At 42.1% G+C, this 24044-nt stretch overlaps 2 protein-coding genes across 4 annotated transcripts; one reads left to right on the top strand and one right to left on the bottom strand.

Moving 5' to 3' along the window:
- The first annotated feature begins 59 nt into the window (after positions 1-59).
- rnf215 (ring finger protein 215) lies at positions 60-8895 on the top strand. Of its 3 annotated transcripts, XM_038988669.1 has the most exons (10): positions 95-575; positions 839-1000; positions 2284-2355; positions 2606-2691; positions 3049-3103; positions 3259-3363; positions 3603-3719; positions 3889-4026; positions 6160-6262; positions 6416-8894. In XM_038988669.1, the coding sequence occupies exons 1-10, from the start codon at positions 339-341 to the stop codon at positions 6436-6438; spliced, it is 1098 nt and encodes a 365-aa protein (XP_038844597.1). In that variant the 5' UTR covers positions 95-338; the 3' UTR covers positions 6439-8894. The 3 variants fall into 3 exon arrangements, with proteins under 3 accessions (XP_038844604.1, XP_038844589.1, XP_038844597.1); XM_038988661.1 differs by having other exon boundaries at positions 64-575; positions 6160-8895; XM_038988676.1 differs by lacking the exon at positions 2284-2355 and having other exon boundaries at positions 60-575; positions 6160-8895.
- On the bottom strand, positions 8259-23100 carry ascc2 (activating signal cointegrator 1 complex subunit 2). Its single transcript, XM_038988651.1, has 19 exons — positions 23012-23100; positions 22460-22600; positions 21970-22128; positions 21678-21851; positions 21251-21380; positions 21072-21139; positions 20783-20896; positions 20410-20522; positions 20117-20191; positions 18006-18110; positions 17759-17827; positions 17438-17512; positions 16989-17229; positions 13670-13866; positions 13352-13471; positions 12898-13125; positions 12557-12641; positions 9633-9727; positions 8259-9479 (listed from the first exon to the last, which is right to left on the bottom strand). Exons 2-19 carry the CDS (start codon positions 22544-22546, stop codon positions 9302-9304), a joined length of 2313 nt encoding a protein of 770 aa, XP_038844579.1. The 5' UTR covers positions 22547-22600; positions 23012-23100; the 3' UTR covers positions 8259-9301.
- Positions 23101-24044: the final 944 nt, after the last annotated feature.

Raw genomic sequence — 24044 nt, 5'->3', positions numbered from 1 at the left:
CAAAAAAAGAATACATTAACAGCTACACACCATGCAGTATCAGTCCACACCTTGCATTTGGGCCTGGAAACAAGCACAATACACAACTTTTTTTTAAATTATTGTTATATATTCACTAAAACAAGCATTTTCTCAATTTCCCAGTAGATGGCAGATTTGCAAGCAAACGTCAACTCACATCTCAGCTTCCTGTTCTACAGGAAGTAGTGTTCTTGCTTACATTTTTGGGGTCCAAGCCAAAAAGTACAGTAACTTTAGTTGGTTCTGTAAAATAATGGTTGACAGTTGATAAGGATTATTTATTTTATAGTATTTTTAATTTACGCTTTTCTTCGGCCATGTCTGCAAGCTGCTGCTATTTTACCGTGGTGTTTCTGGTCTCGGCTCCTTCGTTCTTGTCGTGTCTGCTAGTTACGGGCGCTCAGGTCGCCTTGGTCGAGGTTCTGCTGATAGAACGTCCAGATGTCAGCACCGTTCTACAAGGCGAGGTGCTCGAAGCGAACTGGGAAAGCAGCAGCGTACCCGAAAAACACAATCAACAACAAGAGCATGATCTCGAAGGGGACCTCATATTAGTGAGTGATGTTACAGCTAGCTAGGCTCTGCTATGTAAAACCACTGGATTTGTATGTGTAACATGACATGGATATAAACATTACAGTTACTGAGAAAATAACATATACAGTAATCTATATTGTCTAGCAATAGCTTAAAATGTGTTATTTTCACCGCTGCATTTTGAATCATCAAGCATGCAATGTCTGCATAGGATACGTCTATGATATTACCCAGTAACAATCATATAATGACCCCAGTGTTTCCAATTGCCATTGTTCAGGTGCAGGATGAGGAGCCGCAGGTGAGCCGGGGCAAAGGTGGGGGTGTCCAAGCCAAAGACCAGGAGCCATGGATAGGTGTGGTGCCTGTCAAAGTGGAGGAGAGCAAAGCTTCCACTGCTGGGAACAGCCAGGAATCCTTTGCTGCTGCCGTTGTCAATAAAGTGAGTTCAGGGAGGAAACAAGACAAAAAAAGACCATGATATTGGGGATTTTCACAAAATGTAATCCATAGAATGATTCTTTGAAGTAAGGATTGTTGACATATATTTGACATTTGTATCTAAAAGCATAATTGAAAAATAATTTATCAAAGTTTCTGGCGTTACCTAGGCTTGCTTTAAGACTCCATGATCTGTAGGTGCTACAAAGCAACATTTTATTTCATATTAAGCTTTACCGCTTGTTCTGTAATATGAGTAGTATTTTGGATTTAAACACAATGTGTGTACATTCATTTATGAATAAAATGTAAACATGAATATTGAAAATATAAAAGTTTTGAGTTGGTAACTTAAAAAATATATACATTGTTGAACATAATATGCTCAGTGGTTCCCAACCAGTGGTACTATGACCCCTGGGTGTACTTGGTCTATCTCTAGGGGGTACTTGAGAAGACTTATGAGACCATAGGCCTGCTGGTAAATTGCTTAAAAATCATTCTTTAACCTGTCTCCTCCCCTTCATCTACACTGATTGAAGTGGATTTAGCGAGTGACATCAATAAGGGATCATACAGTAGCTTTCACCTGGTCAGTCGGTCATGGAAAAAGCAGGTGTTCTTAATGTTTTGTATACTTAGTGTACATCAACAATCCTTCCTCCAAAGGATAATTGTATGGATTCAATTTAGTGATAATCCCCAAAATCTTTTTTGTCCTGGTTTTGTGAGGAATCATTCACATGGGCATGGGAAGAACAGTCAGTCTACTGTTTTGTTGAATAATTTGTATATTTGGTGAAATAAGTATTGTGACACACAACAAACTATACCCTGATCAGTGAGAGATGAATAACTGTCTGAATGTTGTATCTGTTCTTCAGCACCACAGTTTCACCTAGGGTTGCAAAGGGAGGGTATATTACAGGAAATTTACCAGGAAACGACCAGTTTTTTTAAATCCAGGATTTTATCATTGTAATCTATCACATGACATTTAATGGCCCTTTTGGGTACTTTGTACAGGCGTCTGTAATTATGTGTGGCCTTATCACATGTAAAATATGAAATTATTAAACAAAGATGATTTTCAAATAAAAAAATAGAATACTGTAAAACGTTAACCTAAATATAAATCTTTAACTTAGTGAATAGTGTTTAGTAGGAGGGTTTCAGCATGAAATATGATTAATATTTTTTTTTACACGCCTTTAACACATGCAAATATATCAGTGTGGGTAAAGTAAGTCTGAAGTAAGTATAACCACTATCTCTCTTTGTTAGATGAAACGAGCCTTGGTCCTGGGGGCTTCTGCACTCATCATCCTAGCCCTCAATCAGAACACTATCAGAGAGGTAAAAGTCATTTTCTTACACACTGGCTGTGTTGGTGCTGGGCTGGAACAAAAGCCTGCACACCCTGTAGCTCTCCTGGACCAGGGTTGGTGACCACTACTATAGAGCATAACACCAATGTTGCTCTATAATTGTCAGCTGTTAGAGTAACCACTCCTCTACTACTGCTTTACAGTATAACCTCCATAGAGATAGAACAATGATATATGGTCTATGATAACTACTATTCTCTCCTGTATTCTCTTTCTAGATGGATCTGTCCCAAGTCCTCTCTAAGCCAGTCATTGTCATCCAGACATCAGAAAATGTTACCAAGCTTATCGGAGCACTCCTCAGGTACCACAGTGATGGAAAACGAAACAATACTAGTCTACACAAGGATCCCTCTCTGTGTATATATTTAACTAGGCAAGTCAGTTAAGAACAAATTCTTATTTACAATGACGGCCTACACCGGCCAAACCCGGACGACGCTGGGCCAATTGTGCGCCGCCCTATGGGGCTCCCAATCACGGCCAGTTGTTATTCAGCCTGGAATCGAACCAGGATGTCTGTAGTGACGCCTCTAGCACTGAGATGCAGTGCCTTAGGACTGCGCCACTCGGGAGTATAGCTTTGATTGTATGAATATACTATAGCATACTGACTAATATAGAGACACTGAGTGAGTTAACTCTGTGGTTTATTTCATAGGGGCCTTCATGCTACTGTGAAAATCACATACAAGACTATTCTACAGGACAACTTGGTAAGATCATATTTTTGCCATAAACTTTATCACCTTAAAGAACAGCAAAATAGTCAGCGGACATTTCAAGTTTTCTATGCATTGTATCACTCTACTGTCCAGCTCATGTTATTACTTTGGATGTGTGTAAAACCTCCTATCCGGTGGTATTGTAGGGGGCCACCCTGACGTTGTGGTCCACGTGCGGTCTCTCCAGAGGCGGTCTGTATGGAGAGTGGCAGGGGGTCATCTGCACCGGAGAGACCAACTCGCAGGTCCAGGTGTGAACACCATGGCATACATTCAAATGAATAGGGACAACAAAATAAATAATCAATGACATTGTAACCAAAGATAATCTGAATTTTACGCTACAACTCCTCACAGGCTAGATCTAACAAATCACTGATCCGTGCAACTCATTGCTTTTTCCTACATCTCTGTTGTGTGACAAACGTAAACAAATGATTTAGAGGTAGGTTAACATCCGTGCTCGGTCCTGTTATATGTTGTCCTCCAGAAGTACCTGCATCAGCTGTGGAACACGGTCCTACTGGTGGCTCTGATCCTATGTACAGGGGTCATAGTTCAGGCTCGATGGCAGTACCAGGACAACCAACTCAATGACGACCTGGAGGTAGAGTTGAACCATTTTCCTCTTTTAATCATTCAGCAATTAGCAGACACACTAATCTAGAGCAAATTTAAGTAAACAGACACTGAACGACATTATTTCAATGAGATGCTATAAAATTAATAATGTAGAAACATTCACCATAATATTCATGACTTAATCATTCCTACAGTTACCAAAACAGGACATCCTGAAGAGACTGTCTTCCCTGAAGACCAGGATGTACCGGCAGCCCAAACCGTGGTGTGACCCAGCGCAGCTAGAGACAGACAACTGTGCTGTCTGTCTGGAACAGTTCAACAACAACCAGGTCAGACTGACTGACTCCTGAGGGGTATACTACAAAGCAGGATCAAAGAGTTAGCCAGCTAACTTGTCTAAATATTCTGAAATAGTATTGTTTTTTACAGCTAAGCTTGACTTGGGCAGGGTCAACGGGCCTCCCGGGTGGCGCAGTGGTCTAGGGCACTGCATCGCAGTGCTAGCTGCGCCACCAGAGTCTCTGGGTTCGCGCCCAGGCTCTGTCGCAGCCGGCCGCAACCGGGAGGTCCGTGGGGCGATGCACAATTGGCATAGCGTCGTCCGGGTTAGGGAGGTTTTGGCCGGTAGGGATATCCTTGTCTCAGTATGTAAAAAAATAAAAAATGTAATAAAATTTATGCACTCTACTGTAAGTCGCTCTGGATAAGAGCGTCTGCTAAATGACTAAAATGTAAATGTAAATGTCAAATTGACTCAACAACAAAAAACTCATATCTAAGATTATCTTTCTTAACACTAGAACCGATGGGCCTCTAGGGACCCCCCTTTCAAGTTAATGAGCAGTCATTTTGACTGCAACATTCTAACAGTGTAATTAATACATTTCATATATGCTATCGCAAAAATAATAATTTGGTTGTGTTTATGAAGGTCTTAGGTAACATTAGATTACCATTTTATTAAAATGTAAAATAATACAGTAGCATTTTCATTATTTTGTTACTGTAAGCTATATCTAAAAACAAAAAAACACAAATTCAAGTGTAAAATCAATTTTATTCGTGTAGTGCCTTAGTTACAACTATGAAACGGAAAGCTTGTGTTGGAATGCGGTAACAGCTTAACAGTCTAAATAAAATAAATACCCCAACGTCCAAGACTCATGGTCAGCAAGACGCACGGTCAGTATCCTAAACATCATTATAAGAGCAGTGTTCTTGATAAATAGTGAAAGTCGGCACAAAAGCAATAATTGCATTATAATTCATGTGTCGATATGACAGCAGTCAAAAAGTCAATTGTCAGCTGGTGAGTGTGTTGCCTATGCTGTTTTTTGCTTGAGATGTAGGGCCTGCTCTTTGTGATGACATTTTGTGCTGATAATCGTCCCGTAGCATTGTCACCGTCTTGTTCTATCCAAGTGGTGCCGTCCCTTCCTCTCTACTGTCTCACCATTTTCATTTGGTGGTGGCGCGGGCACCTGCTCAGTGCGCACCGGTCTGGCTTTTTTGCACTTAGGCCTTGGAGGTTTAGGCTGAGGCTCAGAATCAGAAGAATAATCATCAGAGATGTCATTTCTGTGTCGTTTTCATTCAGATTTTGTAGTAACGCTAACGCAGCACGTGCATCTATTCATCTTGGTCTTCTTGCCATTGTAAAATGCGCACGCTCTCACTGTGTACTCCAAATAGGCCAGAGTAGACTGATAAGACTGTTTGGATTCGATGGACTGATATAGTGTATGTATCATTGACATTATAATTAGAATAGATCAATACAATGGAACGACCTGTTCTTCATTCACAATTGGTGAGTACATAATTATGCATTGTTCGCTACCCCTCGCTCATCAACTTACCCATTCTCCCCCATCATACTTTACTTTGTTTATTTCATCTGTTTTTATATGTGTGAAATTAGTTTTAATATAGTTTCATGACAATTATCGGGGTGATTGTCAACAGGGCACAGCACCTTCAACTGTTGGGAAAAGGAGGGGAGCAGGCCCTACTGTCGGGAGGAGGGGCAACGGGGGAAAACCATTAAAAAGATTACATGTCCTCCTAAAACGAGTTGCAACTCCAGTTCTGTTTGTGATATTAAGATTCTAACAGCGTCAGTGTGTTATAAAGACTTATTTAGGAAAAGTAAAAGACGAAAGGGGGAATATTTAAAAAAATATATATAATAGCAGTCCAAATTACTGCTTTAGTGATTCCAGCGTTAATGAAACAGAAAATCAACAGTTATTTCTGGCTTTTTTTGTTGTTAGCTGCCACTAACTCGTTGATCCTGCTTTGTAGTATACCCCTCTGGAACTACTCAGAAACACACATAAACATGTCATATGTTACATAGAAAGTAAGATGTATAACACATAACAATTCTGTAAATTCTACTTTTAGACACAAGAGTGTTAGTAGTATGCTAACTCACCTGGTGGTGTGTGACTGTGTTGCAGTGTCTTCGCGTGCTGCCCTGCCTCCATGAGTTCCACAGGGACTGTGTGGATCCGTGGTTGCTCCTGCAGCACACCTGTCCTCTGTGTAAACGCAGCATACTTAGTAAGATCTCTACTTGCCTGTACACTTAAGTGCAACTTTATTTGCCATATGGAATTAACACATTTGAAATCTAATGTAGCGTTGGTGATTGTGTTCGGTACCCGGGTTAATCAGCTATTTCCTTTGACTGACATCTTTCCCTTCCATCCACAGGTAACCTCTGTAGAGACAGCTAATAGTAGCCTTGGCCCAACTCCTCACCCCACTGACCAGGGCCGTTTTTAAAAACTTTTCATGTATCAGAATTTCGATTCTTTAATCCCCATTTTTGCTATCCAGGTTCAAATCAATCTGGCTGTTTTTGAGCCAGTTTTCAGAAAAAAATAAGGATCATTCTGATCCAGATACCACAATATCAGGATCACACAATTTGGATTTTCAGTGTTTTGAACAGGCCTAAATCTTGCCATCAACTGGACGAATTGTGGTACTACTTCTACACTGTCATAGGGTAAACGAGATGAGTAAATTACATGAATGGGGGATCAAGATAATCCAGGTTTTTGGCATCAAAACCATCCTATCATTACCTTTTAGAGTTTTGAAAAAATGCAAAAATGACATGATTAAAGGTCAGATTGGATTACCAAATCCTTATCCGGAGGATCATAATCATATTTTTCAGTTACACTTTTGTAATAATTTTTAATCCTATCCGATTGCGGAATCCGATCAGATAACTTCTGAAAAGCTGGGCCCAGAACATTGGGATCAAGTTGTCTTGTCTTTCGTGACTAGTTTTCAGTAGCAGTTCCAGACCTCACCTCTTCCTCCTGCACTGGATTGTGGGCAGGGGAACTTCTCCCAGCAGCTGGCCTTCTTATTGGACAATGTTGACCTCTGCCCTTTTGGGGACAGCCAATCCTGAAGCAGCTTCACTTATCTATGTGGTACTGTAAAACAAATGTTACTGTACCAGTGTTGAAACAAACAGTACTTTCTTCCTGGGATAACATACTGTACAATGACGTTACTCTATTCTCTCCCACTCTGTATGTGTCATAGAGTACTAGTGCCTCATGGTGAAAGTGTCTATACATGTCGAAAATTCTAGAAGGGCATTCTAATGTTCTGTGAATCTGTGGTGGAATTCCATGTATGTTCTTTACAGGGAAATTAATGTTAAGTCCAAGGCATTTAAATGTGAAAAAATAAGATATAGCTAGGTTAAGTTATATTTGCATGGATGTTAAATGCAATATGGTACAAAGCATGGTTAACAGTGTGTTGCTAACTGGCATCAAAACACATCTGGTCATTTCGGTCCCATATTCCACCATATCACAGGGTCGGTATAATATCAAAAGTTAATTTAAATTTGTATAGATGGACTAATTTCATCCAGACTATTATTGTGTACTCTTAAAGAATACAATTTCAAAGTTTGTGTTGATTCTGAATTAATAGGAATAAGGGCAGGGAGAGAACAATTAAACTGTTACCCCTACTTTTGTTAAACTCTGTAGAGACTGCTCTGTGAGGTAAATGCCTTATTAACCAGATAACCAGAGTAGCTGTACAGAGACAGACAGCATGTTACAAACACATCCGCACTTAGAGTGTACTACTTGACAGTACTTATGTTATATTAATCCTTTATGTATTCCTTAAATTATTTTACTATAAACCAGTGACCTTGCAGAACTGAAACAGACTTGACCTTGGCTAACCAATAAGTATAGTATGGAAAGGTCAAATGGAGTCACTTGTAATCACACTTCAACCACTTTCACTCAACCACATCCCACAGGCCGTCATTGTAAATAAGAATTTGTTCTTAACTGACTTGCCTAGTTAAATAAAGGTTACATAAATAACATTTTAATATCTAGCAACACCTTATAGGGAATTGTGAATACTCTAAATGCTTCCTACCATCAGCTAATCACTAGAGAAATATAGCTGCAGTTCCCATCTTTCACCATCCTATGGTATTATGTTGCCACTAGAACACTTTAAAGTCAACGCTCAGTTCACACAGAAATACTCCATTGGAAAAGCTCTAACCACAGTATTAAATGTATTTATTATTTTGTTTGTTTTTAAAGAGAACTTCAAAAAGCAAATTGTAATGTTTTTTTTTTACAAAAATGCTCTTATAGATCTTTCTATAGGATTCTCTTGTTATAAAGTAGTTGTGCATGGCGAGTCAGAAGCCTCTAGAAGCTGTTCAATGTCTGTCTGAGGGACATTTGGCCTCTTAGGCTGCACTTCCAAACACACACACAACTGTTGTTATAGCAGCTCACTTTTTGGGTTGAGGCTGAACCATGGTGGGTGGGGATTGGCTGGGTGAGGAGATATGAACTACCACAGACACTCTCACTTCGTTCAGACATTGCACACACACGCTGCCACCCCTGGTCCTGGCCTGCCTGTATTTTGATGTCTAGTCCTATATTTAACTGACATTCATTGTTCTTCCAGATCCAGCAGACAGTGGTTTCAGTGACAGTCAGGCCAGTCGCACTGGTTCTCTTGTCCTATTGGAGTCTCCTCTCTCTCGTTTTAGTCATATGTTCCTTGTTCATTTGATGACGATGTCAAAGCTAATGATTCCATCACTCCAAATCTTAATAAATGGATTTGTTACATGGCAAAAAATAAATCTCTTGTCCTTCACTCACTCCATTTTCAGTCAGCACTTTGGTTTAACTGAATCAATCTACAATATTGGACTAAACAACTGAAACTAAACAATTCAAACGTGTCTCTAAACATTTCAGCAACAGGCCACTTGGCAACCAAAGTTCTGTTATCATGGAACTAATAATTGGTGTCCCTTTGCGATAGAAAATGGAAAACTAGAATGTCTTTACTAAAAGATAACAGAAAAAGGCCTATAAAAATGGCCTGGTCGGTGAATCCCGGCAGAAAGAATCTGACTGATGAAGAGGACATCAATCAGGGCTCATGACCTTTGAGCCCAGATTATCTTTCTCTCTTTCCTTCCTTTCCACGTTTCCTTCCTTTCCGCGTCCCGTCTTGTACGCACCGTCCGCTAGGTCAGTTGGTTGGTCTCCATGACAACACTTATCATCAGGAGGGGATCATTCCTTTGTTCCTCTTGCGGTCAGACATAGCCCTGCGGTTGTGGTTGGCTCCCCTGCTCTTGTGGGCCTCCTTCTTGCGTCGGTCCAGAAGGGTCTCTGTTGACTGGCCCTGGCCTTTAGGTTTACCCACCACGTCTCTCTCTCTGGCAGGCTCCGGACGGTACCTAGGAGGAGGAGAGGGGTTCAAATGGGAAATGCACACATTTCTCATAAGCAAACCTCAATTTAGGATGTCTTACATTGTAATTGTAAGACATGTAGCAGAACTTAAGGACAATATAAGACATGGATTTAACTTAGTGTGTGTGTCTCCGTACCCCTTCCTGTGTTGCATGGTAGCTCTCCTGGCCTCTGCCCTCTCTCTCAGCAGAGCTGGGTCCTGAACAAACTGGTCTCTCTTCACAGCGCCATCCTGAGAACACACACCATGGAAAGGGTTAATGATACAACACATACTGACTGATCCATCTAAACAGTTTAACCTAGATATAAGAATAACACTACAGCATAGCCACTGGTTCAACTATGTCAAACCTAATATAAATAATCTGGATAACAAAACATGGCACATAGACAGCCTTAGGTAGCTAGCTATCTTGTGGGCAAGATTTTAAACAGCACCATACAATCAATAGATAACACTTACCATGCCCATATTGTTGATCATAATAACAAGGCAAGCAACCGTATAGTTAGAATAATAAAGAATAGGAATCAAGGGTGGTATTTGAGGAAAGTGGCAGGTATTGCTATTAACTTACATCACAGAAAAGTCCATAGCGGTTCGTGTGAACCAGCATTGTTCTATACAAGTTGTCATGACTTGCCAGTCCTGAGATGGAGATCGGGGGTGCCCTCTCCTTGGGCTGTTGGCCAGTTTCATGATGGTCGTAAATACCTTCCCTTGCCAAGCAGTATGGAGGGAGAGACCTTACGAATTTTGGCAGGAGAAGGTCCTTTGTTCTACTACCTCCCCAAAATTGGAGAATTAAACAATATTTCTATTTTTGAGAATGAGGAAATGGTCAGTGGAGACCAAATCGAATTCAACATGAGGGTTCTTTTTAATGTTGTGACATCATGAAAGATGGTAGAACCACATAACGGTACCTCTGTCTACACTTCTCAATTATGAGGTGTGCATCTGAATGTTGTATAAAATTAATGATTAAGTGTCAGAATACTTTTGAAAAGACAGAAAAGTGATTTTAGTCTTCTAAATGAGAAAATAGTTTTTCATGTAAAGTTTACCAAGTCCGTAACCATGCCCACGTGAGCACAGAGATTATGCAAAACATAATGGAATGCCCTTTTTCCTCAAGTGTTTAAAAGGACGCGCTGAAGAATTAACATATTAGACCAGTTATGTGCAGCGCCAGCTGAAAAGGTTACTAATGGTTAAGAAATATACCACTCTATAGACCAAGCAGACTAAGGCGTAAGCCAAATGTTGCAAAATGGTTATAAATTCTGAAGCTATCAATCAATACAGAAGAAGCAAATCCTAGACGTCGCGTTATCAGTCTGCAGCTGAAAACGTACGTAGCCTAGGGATGAGAACACCGACAACCTCTGAAGCATTCTAACGAGATCAACTGAGAACTACTGTACAGGGTACTTCAAAGTATCCATTCTTACCACCAGCACAACCAGGAGTTCTACCTAAGGACATGGTGATCTCTGGTGGCCAGACCAGAGTCATACACCCAATATCTCCGTTACCAAAGGATTTGGACGATCAAGGACAGCTCAATCGTAAATATATAATTTGCATTCTCTTTCCGAATGAACGGCTATCAGAGTGCTTAAGATTTTGTATTTTCGTGAGCGAAGCTTCCCAATGTCCAATAGAGTAACTCCTTTGTCTCCCTTCCCCCACCTCTCTGAATTCGCCACCGTGTTATAACCAAACTGTCCTGTTTTGTTGGTCTTCTAGAGACTATTTACTGTATAATGTTAGTGTGTATTCTGTAATTGTTTAATTAGTTAGTAAATAAATAATTGAGCCAATTTGTGTATCGCTGATTCATCAATAAAGTAGGGTTCGTGCAGACTACAAGAAATTACGACGTTCAGAATGACTGATGAGGTAATAATACATTAATAAGTGACTAATCGATAAGCTTTGAAAATATCTGAAGAGAGTTCAAGTCTGGAAATAGTAACTCTTTAAACATTTTCCGGGGGTGCCCCAACTTAGTTAATACATGTTACATGACTGGTTTAATCAAGTAATAATAATGACAGAGAATTGATTTGATATAACAGTCATCACATTAATGAAAAGATCACGTCACGACAGTGGTCACCAACCTTTTCTGAGTCAAGATCACATTTGCAGTCAAAAAGCAAAGCTCTACCGCTCAGATTTTTAGAAATTTTTCCCAGTCTGATCTTTTTATTATAATCATGTATTATTATTTTTTTTTATTTAAATTGAGTTCCCAGAACTGAAGTCGGAAGTCTGAGATTTCAGAGTTTCCAGTTGTTTTAGTTTAGGCATTAGTCTCAGCGGAGGAAGGGAGAGAGCAGCAGAGGGTCTGCATTTCACAGTCCCTGCTCTCTCCTTCCTTTCCTCCGGTAAGACTGACTAAAAAGATGCGACAGTCTTCCACCTGATGGCGAAACTTGAGTCGCACCGCATCTGCCTCATGCACAAATTCATGTTTTTTCTATGACCAGAGAAAGTGAAAAGACATGACGAGCTGCTAATAAATAATAAAAACACAGGGCTAATCGATACACTTGGCTACACATTCATTGCAGCTGCAGCGCACGTGGAAGTAGGGATAAGCGTGTTTTATGTTTTGTAATAGTGTTAAATAAAAACAGTGTTGACAGTGCTGAATAAAAACTTAAGACATGAACCAACTCACAAAAATAGCAGCTCTTTGCTGTGTTCTTTGACAGTCTCTCTAGTCATTGTTTTAAAAGTTCGCTGTGGCCGGGGTCGTGGAAGCTGTAGGCTTCCAGATCTCCCAGTCCGCCGGGTAGGCGGAGTTTGTCTTTTCAGACAAATTAAATGGTTCAAAATAGGAACACTTTGCCTACCCAGTGCGCAGGGCTTCTGAATCAAGTTCACCTACCACCAACACCGCAAAACAAATAAAAAATAAGGAGCGCAAGCCTTTATCGTAGGCTTTTCTACAGAAATGTTTGGTGCTCGACTAGGAATGCTTTGAAGATCGACCGGTCGTTGACCACTGTTCTATACAGTACAATCTATGTCTATACAACCTACCTTCTCATCCTCTTCCTCCTCTACGTTCTCCTCCTGCATCTGTGGTCTGCCTCCCTGCCGTAGGACCTGAGGGACGGTGAACGGCCTGTGGAAGGGAGAGAGAGGATGTGTCACAATCAATAAATAAAGCGTATTCATAAAGCCCTTTTTACATAAATGTGGTACAAGAATTGTCAAAGTGTTTTCATTAAACAGAGCTAGATCTCAAAGGCAAGCAGTAGCACCTTGGCAAGAGGGAAGAAACCTTGAGACTGAGCAACCAAACTCAGATGGGAGGCTCTAGTCCAAATCAGCATAATGACTAGCTAAAATCTTAATCAGTAAACAGGTGTGTATGTTACCTGCGATTGAGCAGGTTGGAGTCTCCGTCCAGATCATTGGCTCCTACTTGGTTGATGTCATATGTGTCATCATACTCATCATCATAATCGTTCAGATTGTAGACGTCTCCTGATTCGCTGGGAGTCACGATGACCTCATCCACCACAGTCTCATAGGTCAGGTAGCGTTCCTTCTGCTCTGCTATGTGCTGCTTGTCATTAAGCAGGTCCCGCACACTCTCTCCTTTCCTGAAGGGAAAACACAGACAGATATACAGATATTATAGATCACACACAAAGATACAGAGGTCAGGCTTTATTGTACAGTTCACTATTGACCTGGTATTTATCTAAAAATGACTTGGGATTTTTTTGGGGGGGTTGTGGTTTGGCGTGACAAGACAGCACAGGAAACGGTCTGTGACAGAGTCATCAGGCCATCTTGGCCACAATTAAATAGTAGATTGTGTCTCACCTCCGGCCCTTCCAGACACGAGTCATGTCCACCTGGTCTCTGTTGAAGATATCAAACTCATCATCGTCAAACACGTTGGACCTGGTGCTGAGTACAGGAGGAAGCTCCTCCTTTACCGGCCTGGAGAGAGAGGCGAACATCAACACCTTTTTCAGACTACCCAACCGGTGCTGGCTCTGTCATTTTCCGTTCACATTGTTATTTCCAGCACAGTTCCCACAACTATGGTGAATGCGTAACCAGGCCAGCGCAGCGCGACTCAGCTTGTGTATCTTTGTTTGTCTACACACAGACCAACCCACACACCCTTCTCCCTACCTGGGCATGGCTCTGTCCAGTTTGTCCAGGTCAGGGTGTAGTCTGTCCTCTAGGATGTAGTTAATGACCAATTCAGAGCTGTAGTTGTACTGGTGGAGACAGGCCAGTAGAAATCCCTCTCCCAGGTCTGGTAGCAGGTCTCTGATGTGGGTTAACAGAGACTCCAGCTCCCCCGCACTGATCGTACACGCAGCACCCTGGGTAACATAACACATATCAGACACGGGCACGCACTATTACAACAGCATCTACATAGGACTGAGGCTACTGTGTATTGTCTGACTGTGTGTTGTCTCATATAGGATGGGTAAGCTCTCAAAATCATTTGGTTATATTTGTAATATTTTGCCTGCTAAAATTACAAATCTGGAGGTCATACTTGCAAACATAAGCAACCATTTAAATGTAAACAGTTGCGTATCAGCCAATTAAAATTGTTGATTTACTTGCACGTGACAGAACACTAAATTGTAGCTGGTCCCATCAGATAACATGGCACACGTTTGCGCTAAACTAGCCCCACCAGGCGGCAGTGATTATATCCTGGAACAAGTTCTGCATCAGCCAATTAAAATCGTTGATGTAGTTGGACGAGATCCAAAAACTTGCTCACGGAAGCGTCCTTAACATACCCCCAACAGCATGTCCTGATCATCAAAGCAACTATATTTGACTGACTGGTCAAATTGCGCTCTGTGTAAAGTGCCTAGTCCACATAATTGTTGCAGATTGTGGCATGAGTTCCAATCTCACGAGTCCTCACATTTGAAATGTAGATTTACATGTATTGTGTTAGTGTGTTGAAAAGGGACGTAGCCAACAGCTTGAAAATGAAGATTGCATTTATTATTAAGGAGCTCTCTCTTCAGCCTTGCACACACACACTAATAATCATATAGCATAGGCTTTATTACATGGAGGTGTACACCTAAATGTAGGCCTAAAACGTTTTAAATGCATTTTTAATCATCTGCTTTGTCACATATGCATTACTTGACTCGAGGAGGATGAGCATGGCAGGCATTGAGGCTTTCAGTTACTGTTAGATTTAACATTAGAATGAGCAAAACGAGTGACTTAATCGACTTTGAACGTGGTATGATCGTTGGTGCCAGGCACGCCGGATCCGGTATCTCAGAAATGACTGCCCTCCTGGGCTTTTCACGCATGACAGCGTCTAGGGTTTCTGAGAATGGTGCAACAAACAGCTTTTTGATGAAAGAGGTCGAAGGAGAATGCCAAGAACTGTGCAAGCTAACAGGCGGGCCACAAACAGGCAAATAACGGCGCAGTACAACAGTGGTGTGTAGAACAGCATCTCGGAACGCATAACTCACAGATGGGCTATTGTAGCAGGCGACCACACCGGGTTCCACTCCTATCAGCTAAAACCAAGAAGAAGTGGCTTCAGGGGCACGCGATCACCAACACTGGACAATTGAGAAGTGTAAAAACGTTGCATGGTCCAACGAATCCCAGTTCCTGTTGCGTTATGCTGACGGCAGAGTCAGGGTTTGGCGTAAGCAGCATGAGTCCCACCCTGCCTCGTGTCAATGGTACAGCCTGGTGCATCTGCAGCAACTGCGTGATGCCATTGCGTCACCATGGACCAACATCCCTGTGGAATGTTTCTGACTTGTAGAATCCATGCCCCAAATAATTAAGGATGTTCTGAAGGCAAAGGGGGTTCCAACCCAATACACTATGGGGGTACCTAATAAACTGTGTAGGTTGCACTCTCATTATCATCCTACAGATGGCGGTATTGTTATTTAAAAAAGGTTTATCCCAAGTCCAAAGGACTCGAATCAACAGTGGAAGACAATTGGCTGTGAATTTTTTTAATCTAACTCTATGATTAGCATTTTCTGTATGCTACTATAGGAACTCCAATCAACATAGCTATAGCTTACATTAATTATCATCAGATCGTGTCCTCCTTATGCTATAACCTACTAATGCATATGGGACATTGAATGGTACAACTCAATTCATGAACAACTGGCCGGTGAGCCACCCATAGAGTGATTACGCCCTCTCCTGGCGAGGAGACAGTGTAGGCAACCCTGGTCCTGGAATGGCGCAGGAACTTCATGTTTTTTATTTAACCCATCTGAAAGACCAGATGTGTTGATTTTAGGCAATCACTGCTCAATTATCTCAAGTTGGTCTTGAGTGGTGCCTAGTTGGAACAAAATCCTGCAGTACCTGCAGCACTCCAGGAACAGGGTTGCCTACCCCTGGTGTAGGCTATCATTACTAGGTTAAATTATTGTGTAGGCTTCACTTAAAACGGCTGCAACGTTTTATAGGCTATTCATTATTATATTCCTCCACTTCATTACATGCGTTTTGAATCGAGTGTCAACGACCAGCAATGACCTATTTTTTCCTCAACAAAAAAGCTTAATGCGAGGGGGTCTCGAACCCATAGTTAAGAGTGCACTATCGATTTCGAGTGAACCGCTTAGAAGCGATGGTGATAATGGTAGCCTACATGACTGCTATTTGACAAATGCATATGGCTCTTAATTTTTTTTGCTTTACGCTGTGTGAGTGGCGCAGCGGTCTAAGGCTCTGCATCTTAGTGCTAGGGGCGTCACTACAGACCCTGGTTCGATTCCAGGCTGTATCACAACCGGCCGTGATTGGGAGTCCCATAGGGCGGCGCACAATTGGCCCAGGGTTTGGCCGTCATTGTAAATAAGAATTTGTTCTTATTAACTGACTTGCCTAATTAAATAAAGTTTAAATAAATACAGAAAATAAATCAACGTAGATGTTGTAAGGACCTCATTTATCTTTTTTCCATAAAAACACAAAAACTTGAGATTCTCATATTTGCTAGGAGCCTAGTCAAGGATGCATCAATGCAATATTGGCACACAACATTGTTACAGACCAACGTAACAAAAGTAAACCTTGAATTTGTAGGTTTAAAATATACCCCCTTGGTCAGGGTTGACCTATTTTAAGAAATGCCATTGGTTGGTGCATATAAAGTCTAAGATCTTTGATCGGCTGATGAAGAATTTGTTCCAGGATATAATCACTGCCACCTGGTGAGGTTAGCATAAAGCTAATATATGCCATGTTATCGGATGGGACCAGCTACAATTTAGCGTTCTGTCACGTGCAAGTAAATCGCCTATTTGAATTGGCCGATACGCATTATGAGTCGGAGAGAAACGGTGTAAATTGAAATGGTCACTTATGTTCGTAAGTATGGCCCTGTTATTTTGGCGGTTTAACTAACAAACTACAACACAGCTCACCCCACCCCATTTGCCCAAACTGGTATCCCCTATTCAGAACTCACGTTGTCTCCTTTATGGGGCGTATCCCGCATGGCCTCTGCTCCTCTGGGGGTCTCCCCTCCTTCCCCTGGCTCTCTGATCCCCATCTCTCCCCCCCAGGCCCCTGCCCCACCCTCTACTCCCTGGCCAGTCAGCCCGGCAGAGGAGTGTGTCTGCTGGGGTCTGTACTGGGTTCTCCTCCGGCCGATGCTGTCCCAGGCATCCTCCACCCCCTGGAGCAGATATGATGTCCTAGTCTCATCTCTGACAGGGAGGGAGGGTTAAGGAAAGACAACAGGCAGTGCTGGAGGAAAGGGTGGTGGAGGTGTGTTAATATCACTGCTCTAGGTTGGATGGATGGATACGGTTCTTCCAATGAGGGGGACGTTTATGTTTCTATGACTGAGTGGCTGACTGGTGGACTCATTGAGGAACATGTGTCAGTGTGTGAGACCATGTGGAGGAAGGATACAGGAGAGGGAAGGCCTGCTGTAGAAGACTGATATCATCAGCTATGGGGAACTGCTCATCGTAGTCCAATAGGAACCTGAGACAGACAGCAACAAGGATGGCATAAACAAACATTCTTTATCTCCTCAATGGACAACCTCCAATCAGTTACACAGCATTCCTAACAACAGCAGATATCGTACGAAAACTCTAGTAACTCTAGTACTCTAGTAACTCTAGGTCAGGGACGCAATGGTCAAAAATATTGATTGATTGAAGACGTTTATGGCCCTTCAAAAGTAAATTCTTCCCATATCAGGATTCAAACAAGTATGCACTGTACCTCTTCTCTGGTAGGAAAGTAGTGAAATGCTGCAGGAGTTCCTCCACAAATGTCTGAATGTTCTCTGAGCTAAAAACAAATTAACAACAATGTTCAAAGACTGCAGGAAGGCTATGAGCAAATATGATCACCATACTAAAAGAAAATATGAATCTTAGGGATCCCCGTTCCAGCATGAAGGTTTGGTAGGTGGATAAAGAAAGGATGAAAAAGAGAATAGAAAGAGATAAAGGCAATTTATTCTGACCCCTCTAGTATGGGCTGTAGGCAGGTGTGTTGTAGCAGCAGGTGTGCCATCTCCACCATCCTCCTCCGGGCGTGACACACCCTCCTCCACAGGTCCTCCTGGAGACTGGCAGGGGACACGGGGGGAGTCAGTCACTCACACAAGTGCGTACACACACACACATGGATGCAAAAATGAACAGGCGCGGTACATACATGCACAGTACATACACACACAGAACATACAGTTGACGTCGGAAGTTTACATACACCTTAGCCAAATACATTTAAACTCAGTTTTTCACAATTCCTGACATTTAATCCGAGTAAAAATTCCCTGTGTTAGGGCAGTTAGGATCACCACTTTATTTTAAGAATGTGAAATGTCAGAATAACAGTAGAGAGAATTATTTATTTCAGCATCACATTCCCAGTGGGTCAGAAGTTTACACACACTCAATTAGTATTTGGTAGCATTGCCTTTAAATTGTTTAACTTGGGTCAAACGTTTTGGGTAGCCTTCCACAAGCTTCCCACAATAAGTTGGGTGAATTTTGGCCCATTCCTCCTGACAGAGCTGGTGTAACTGAGTCAGGTTTATAGGCCACCTTGCTCACACACGCTTTTTCAGTTCTGCCCACAAATATTCTATGGGATTGAGGTCAGGGCTTTGTTGGCCACTCCAATACCTTGACTTTGTTGTCCTTAAGCCATTTTGCCACAACTTTGAAAGTATGCTTGGGGTCATTGTCCATTTGGAAGACCAATTTGCGACCAAGCTTTAACTTCCTGACTGATGTCTTGAGATTTTGCTTCAATATATCCACATAATTTTGCTTCCTCATGATGCCATCTATTTTGTGAAGTGCACCAGTCCCTCCTGCAGCAAAGCACCCACACAGCATGATGCTGCCACTCCCGTGCTTCACGGTTGGGATGGTGTTCGTCGGCTTGCAAGCCTCCCCCTTTTTCCTCCAAACATAACAATGGTCATTATGGCCAAACAGTTCTATTTTTGTTTCATCAGACCAGAGGACATTTCTCCAAAAAGTACGATATTTGTCCCCATGTGCAGTTGCAAACCGTAGTCTGGAATTTTTATGGTGGTTTTGGAGCAGTGGCTTCTTCCTTGCTGAGCAGTATGACAGCTGCGTGGTCCCATGGTGTTTATACTTGCATACTATTGTTTGTACAGATGAACGTGGTACCTTCAGGCATTTGGAAATTGCTTCCAAGGATGAACCAGAGTTGTGGAGGTCTATAATTATCTTTCTGAGGTCTTGGCTGATTTCGCCATGATGTCAAGCAAAGAGGCACAGAGTTTGAAGGTAGGCCTTGAAATACATCCACAGGTACACCTCCAGTTGACTCAAATGATGTCAATTAGCCTATCAGAAGCTTCAAAAGCCATGACAATGTTCTGGAATTTTCCAAGCTGTTTAAAGGCACAGTCAACTTAGCGTATGTAAACTTCTGACCCACTGGAATTGTGATAGTGAATTATAAGTGAAATAATCTTTCTGTAAACAATTGTTGGAAAAATTACTTGTGTCATGCACAAAGTAGATGTCCTAACCGACTTGCCAAAACTATAGTTTGCTAACAAAACATTTGTGGAGTGGTTGAAAAACAAGTTTTAATGACTCCAACCTAAGTGAATGTAAACTTCCGACTTCAACGGTAGACAGTTCATGCACAGTACCCACACACACATACATGATTAATCAGGTTGTAATACACTATTAATTGGTATATACAGCCATTTGTGTGTATTTTCTTAATAAGCCAGAATGTTTAATAAAATTACATTTAAACTTGATCTACCGGTTGTCGGTGCATTTTGTCCTTCTGCTGCTTGAAAACAGACAAAATATCCACAGAATAGTGTTATTCAGACGACTTTCAGTACATCAGACTTTCAAAAAGTTTGGTAAACAACACTTTCCTGTGGATACTCCATCTCCACCTCCTACCGCCAAAAGAACCAACCGGGAAATTAACCTCAAATATAATTTTATTTGTAGCGACAAAGTATTTTTTTACAGCAACTTCTTTCAGACTGATATCCATGGGGTAAGCATGGTAACAGTCTGATTTTCAGGCAAAAGCACATGTCTATGAAAAGAAACACACCTCTTGTCGTCAAAGTTTCTTTTCCTCACAGCCTTCTCTATGTCAGGCACAGCCACCTCGTAGAATGAGGCTAGTCTAAGAAGGTAAAAGTTAGAGCAAAAGTGATCAATTCTGACAAATGCAATATTGAAATAAACAAATGTTCCACCACTGTGGAAACAGTGTAGTTGAATAGTGGTGGTGGGAAACAAGCTAAATACTGCTTGTTCTTGGCTGTATATGTTTATCAAATAAAATAATTCAAACTGCTGAGGAAACTGAGTGGACGGTGTGTGAGCGAGCGCGCACGCTACCTGTTGAGGAAGCTGTGACAGTGAAAGGTGGAGCAGGCAGCAGGGAAGATGTCCAGGAAGGCCTGGATGGTGGTACAGGTGTCACACAGATACAGCACCAAATCCACTAGGTCCTGGAAGAGGAGGCACAACCAGTCAGAAAAAGTCACTCCTGTACTAGGAGAATGTCAACTCATTGAGAAGATGGAAGAGGTTTCACAACCAGTCACAACAATCAGTTAAAACAAACCGGTGACTCATTGAAGAGATTTTATACTTCAGCTGACATGTTTTAAAGACACCAATCTCTGACAAGCAGTGGACTTTACTTTATAACTGTGGTCTTTCTAGTCGGTCATGGTGTAAAATGCATCAGCAGTATGTTTATCATAACCTGTTGACTCATGGTCATGGCGGTGGGTCGGCCGGATGAGCTGAGCTTCAGAGGCTCGATGGCAGTAGCTCCTTCACACTGGAGACCACACTTAGCAAGGATAGTGTCCAACACCTGGGGAGAAACAAAGGGCAAGTCTGAAATGGCACCCTATTTTCTACAATGTGCATTCCTTAAAAGTTGTAGGCTGAGACATCTTAAAATGCCGTGACACTAAATTTGAATTGAGGTAAAATTTCAGCGTCACCTAGATTATTTTCAAAGAGCACAAAACGGTTGTGCTTCTTACCTGTAGGACTGAGAGAACCGCCTCATCCAGGTCTCCATAGTAACCCGGCTGCTGGGTGAAGATGTTTTCTGGAAGATAAACAAAACATTGATATCATTTTTAGAGAAAAAAAATCTGTCCTAGATCCATTTGAGCAGGTAAAGTGCTACACCTGAGAAAAGGCCCATTGCTGAGCTCACCTATCATCTTATGGAGCAGCTGGGAGTTTCCTTTCCCAAACAGAACACACAGGTCCAGGATCTTGGGAATGTCGAACAGGAAGTTGTTGTAAATGATCTCTCCGAACACAGTCGGAGTTATAAAGCTCTCCTGAGAGAGAAGAGAAAACAGGAGATAAAAGTTATGTTCAGTCAGACAATTCTCCTCTCAATATAAGAGTCGGACGGAGAATAATGAATGTTCCAAATTTTTTTTGCCTCTAACAGAGGTTAAATATAACTTGTCTCTAACGCAGTCTAAACATGACCTTTAAATGTGAGCCGAGTTATCTGCTTTTAAATTACAGGTATCTGGACGTGCATAAGACAGTTTCTCCATTCAACAACACTACATCATTGCCTTATCAGAAACAGACAGACCCCCAGAATACCTAGAAAGCAGCGGTACCTTGGACTCCTTGTGCGTGGCCATTCTGAGGAAGGTCATAAAGACGGCTCGGTGGATGCAGCGCTGCATGTCAGCAACAGCCGGGGAGGAGGGCAAGGAGGAGGGGTCTAATCCCCGAGGGGAGTGGCGTAGGTAGGAATCTAGACACTTCTGCAATGACTCATCAAACACCACCTGGGGGGGAGGGGGATATGCGTGTTAAAGATGGACACAATGGGTTTAGGTCCTTCTTGGTCAGGTCAAAACCTCCCGTCTCCACATCATATGGTGTATGACAGCCACAGTGACTGACCTGGCACCAGAACTTGTCATGTCGCAGGGCCAGCAGCCAGTCTAGGTCCTCAGTGATGAACTTGCCATGCTCCAGGTACTCCTCCACCTGGGCGGGGGAGCTGTCCTCAGGAGGGGGCTTATAAGTCACAAAACACCGCTCCTCCTTCCTGTCTGGATGCTGCCATGGCAACACAAGGACAGTGGGCAATGGTTCAGAGACATCAGACATAGGCAAACAAACTGATATTATATAGCTTAACTTCTACAGTTGAGGGAAACATATACTAGAGTGGGGTTATGAGAAAACAACTATGACAATAAAATATGTCTGATGAACTGGCACATAACCAAAGGGAATTTACAGACTTCGATGATAGCTTACAGTAGCAAACTAACTAATGCCGATAACATACCACAACGCAGTTCGTTTGTGGTGTGACAACCACAGCTTTGGACATAATGTACACGAGGAAGCAGTGTCAGATGGTTTTTAATGTTGGCTGTCTTACCAGGGCTGGCAGGGTGCGCTCCTTTCCCAGAGGCCCAGTAGCCTCTGTCACCTGTTGCTCATCAAGAGGTATCATTGCACACGCCATCGTTTCTCTTCACTCTTTCAAGTTCAAGTTGATTCTTCTAATAGAGATAGCTTACTGTATGCAATGGATAGGACACACATCCAATTAGTTAGACGATTCCCAGTTTAGGTAACAGCTGGGTTAGATCAAAATCGATTAAGCTAACTAAACTAGGTACAACCGTAAAGTATGAATCAGTAATGTTACCTAACTAGGCAACGCCGGTGTGTAGTTTGCCGATAACAGAATGTGCATTAATAATTTAGGAAGTGGCTACAACAAATCAACGTGGCACTGGCAAAGAAAGACATAACTAGTCAGCTAATTGCAGACAGTTAGCTAGCACGAGCTTCTCAGCTTGCCATTCAGACAGCTGAGCCACACAAGAGTTGGCAAGGAAGCTGAACCACAACGCGTTAGTTAAGCTAATCGAATTATGTTAGCTATTTTATCATCATATGTAATTATCAATAACGATAAACTCACCTCTTATCTTATATAATGTTTGGCTCTTTCAAGCCATTACGAGCCTAGCCACTGTTCTGTTTTGCGAATGAGGCGAGCCGGAAGTTCCCAAGCACTTTGACATTGCGCACGCGCAGCTCAATGTCTGTTTGGGTGACGCAAATGATGTACACCCTGGGATGGATAGCAGAGAGGAAGAATCTTTGTGCTTGATAGCTAAGTTAGCCATTTATGAGGCCTTCATGGATTCTTCAGAAATATTTAATATGCGAATGTCATGCATAATAAAGGAAGCAAATGATGAACGATGAGTTGTGCATCATTTGTCAAAGCATCCACCCAGCATAGCCAGAAGAGGACTGGCCACTCCTCAGAGCCTGGTTCTTCTCTAGGTTTCTTCCTAGGTTCCTGCCTTTCTAGGGAGTTTTTCCTAGCCACCGTGCTTCTACACCTGCATTGCTTGCTGTTTGGGGTTTTAGGCTGGGTTTCTGTACAGCACTTTGAGATATCAGCTGACGTAAGAAGGGCTATATAAATACATTTGATTTGATTTGATTTGTTGGGTCATTGTCCTGTTGAAAAACAAATGATAGCCCCATTAACCAGATGGGATGGCGTATCGCAGCAGAATGCTGTCGTAGACATGCTGGTTAAGTGTGCCTTGAATTCTAAATAAATCATTGACAGTGTCCCCAGCAAAGCACCCCCACACCATCGCACCTCCTCCACACGTGGAGATCATCCGTTCACCTACTCTGCGTCTTACAAAGAGACGGTGGTTGGAACCAAAAATCTCAAATTTGAACTCATCAGGTCAAAGCACAAATTCCCACCGGTCTAATGTACATTGCTCTTGTTTCTTGGCCCAAGCAAGTCTATTCTTATTGCTGGTGTCTTTTAGTAGTGGTTTCTTTGCAACATTTCGACAATGAAGGCCTGATTCAAGTAGTCTCCTCTGAACAGTTGATGTTGAGATGTGTCTGTTACTTAAACTCTAAGAAGCATTTATTTGGGCTGCAATTTCTGAGGCTGGTAACTCCAATGAATTTATTCT

The sequence above is a fragment of the Salvelinus namaycush genome, chromosome 1 (assembly GCF_016432855.1).
Source record: "Salvelinus namaycush isolate Seneca chromosome 1, SaNama_1.0, whole genome shotgun sequence".
In the NCBI taxonomy this organism is placed as follows: Eukaryota; Metazoa; Chordata; class Actinopteri; order Salmoniformes; family Salmonidae; genus Salvelinus; species Salvelinus namaycush.
The sequence above is the reverse complement of the archived record's forward strand: the minus strand, read 5'-3'. Positions and strand labels throughout refer to the sequence as shown.

Bases quoted from the DNA above. Each gene is read 5' to 3' on its own strand.
- rnf215 (XM_038988661.1), top strand. From the start codon at position 339: ATGTCTGCAAGCTGCTGCTATTTTACCGTGGTGTTTCTGGTCTCGGCT. The intron at 2,356-2,605 runs GTAAAAGTCATT...TTCTCTTTCTAG, and splicing joins ATCAGAACACTATCAGAGAG to ATGGATCTGTCCCAAGTCCT. The intron at 3,104-3,258 runs GTAAGATCATAT...GTGGTATTGTAG, and splicing joins CTATTCTACAGGACAACTTG to GGGGCCACCCTGACGTTGTG.
- ascc2 (XM_038988651.1), bottom strand. From the start codon at position 22,546: ATGGCGTGTGCAATGATACCTCTTGATGAGCAACAGGTGACAGAGGCT. The intron at 17,513-17,758 runs GTACAGTGCATA...TGTCTGTCTCAG, and splicing joins ACTTTCCTACCAGAGAAGAG to GTTCCTATTGGACTACGATG. The intron at 12,642-12,897 runs GTAACATACACA...TCCCTTCCACAG, and splicing joins TCCAACCTGCTCAATCGCAG to GCCGTTCACCGTCCCTCAGG.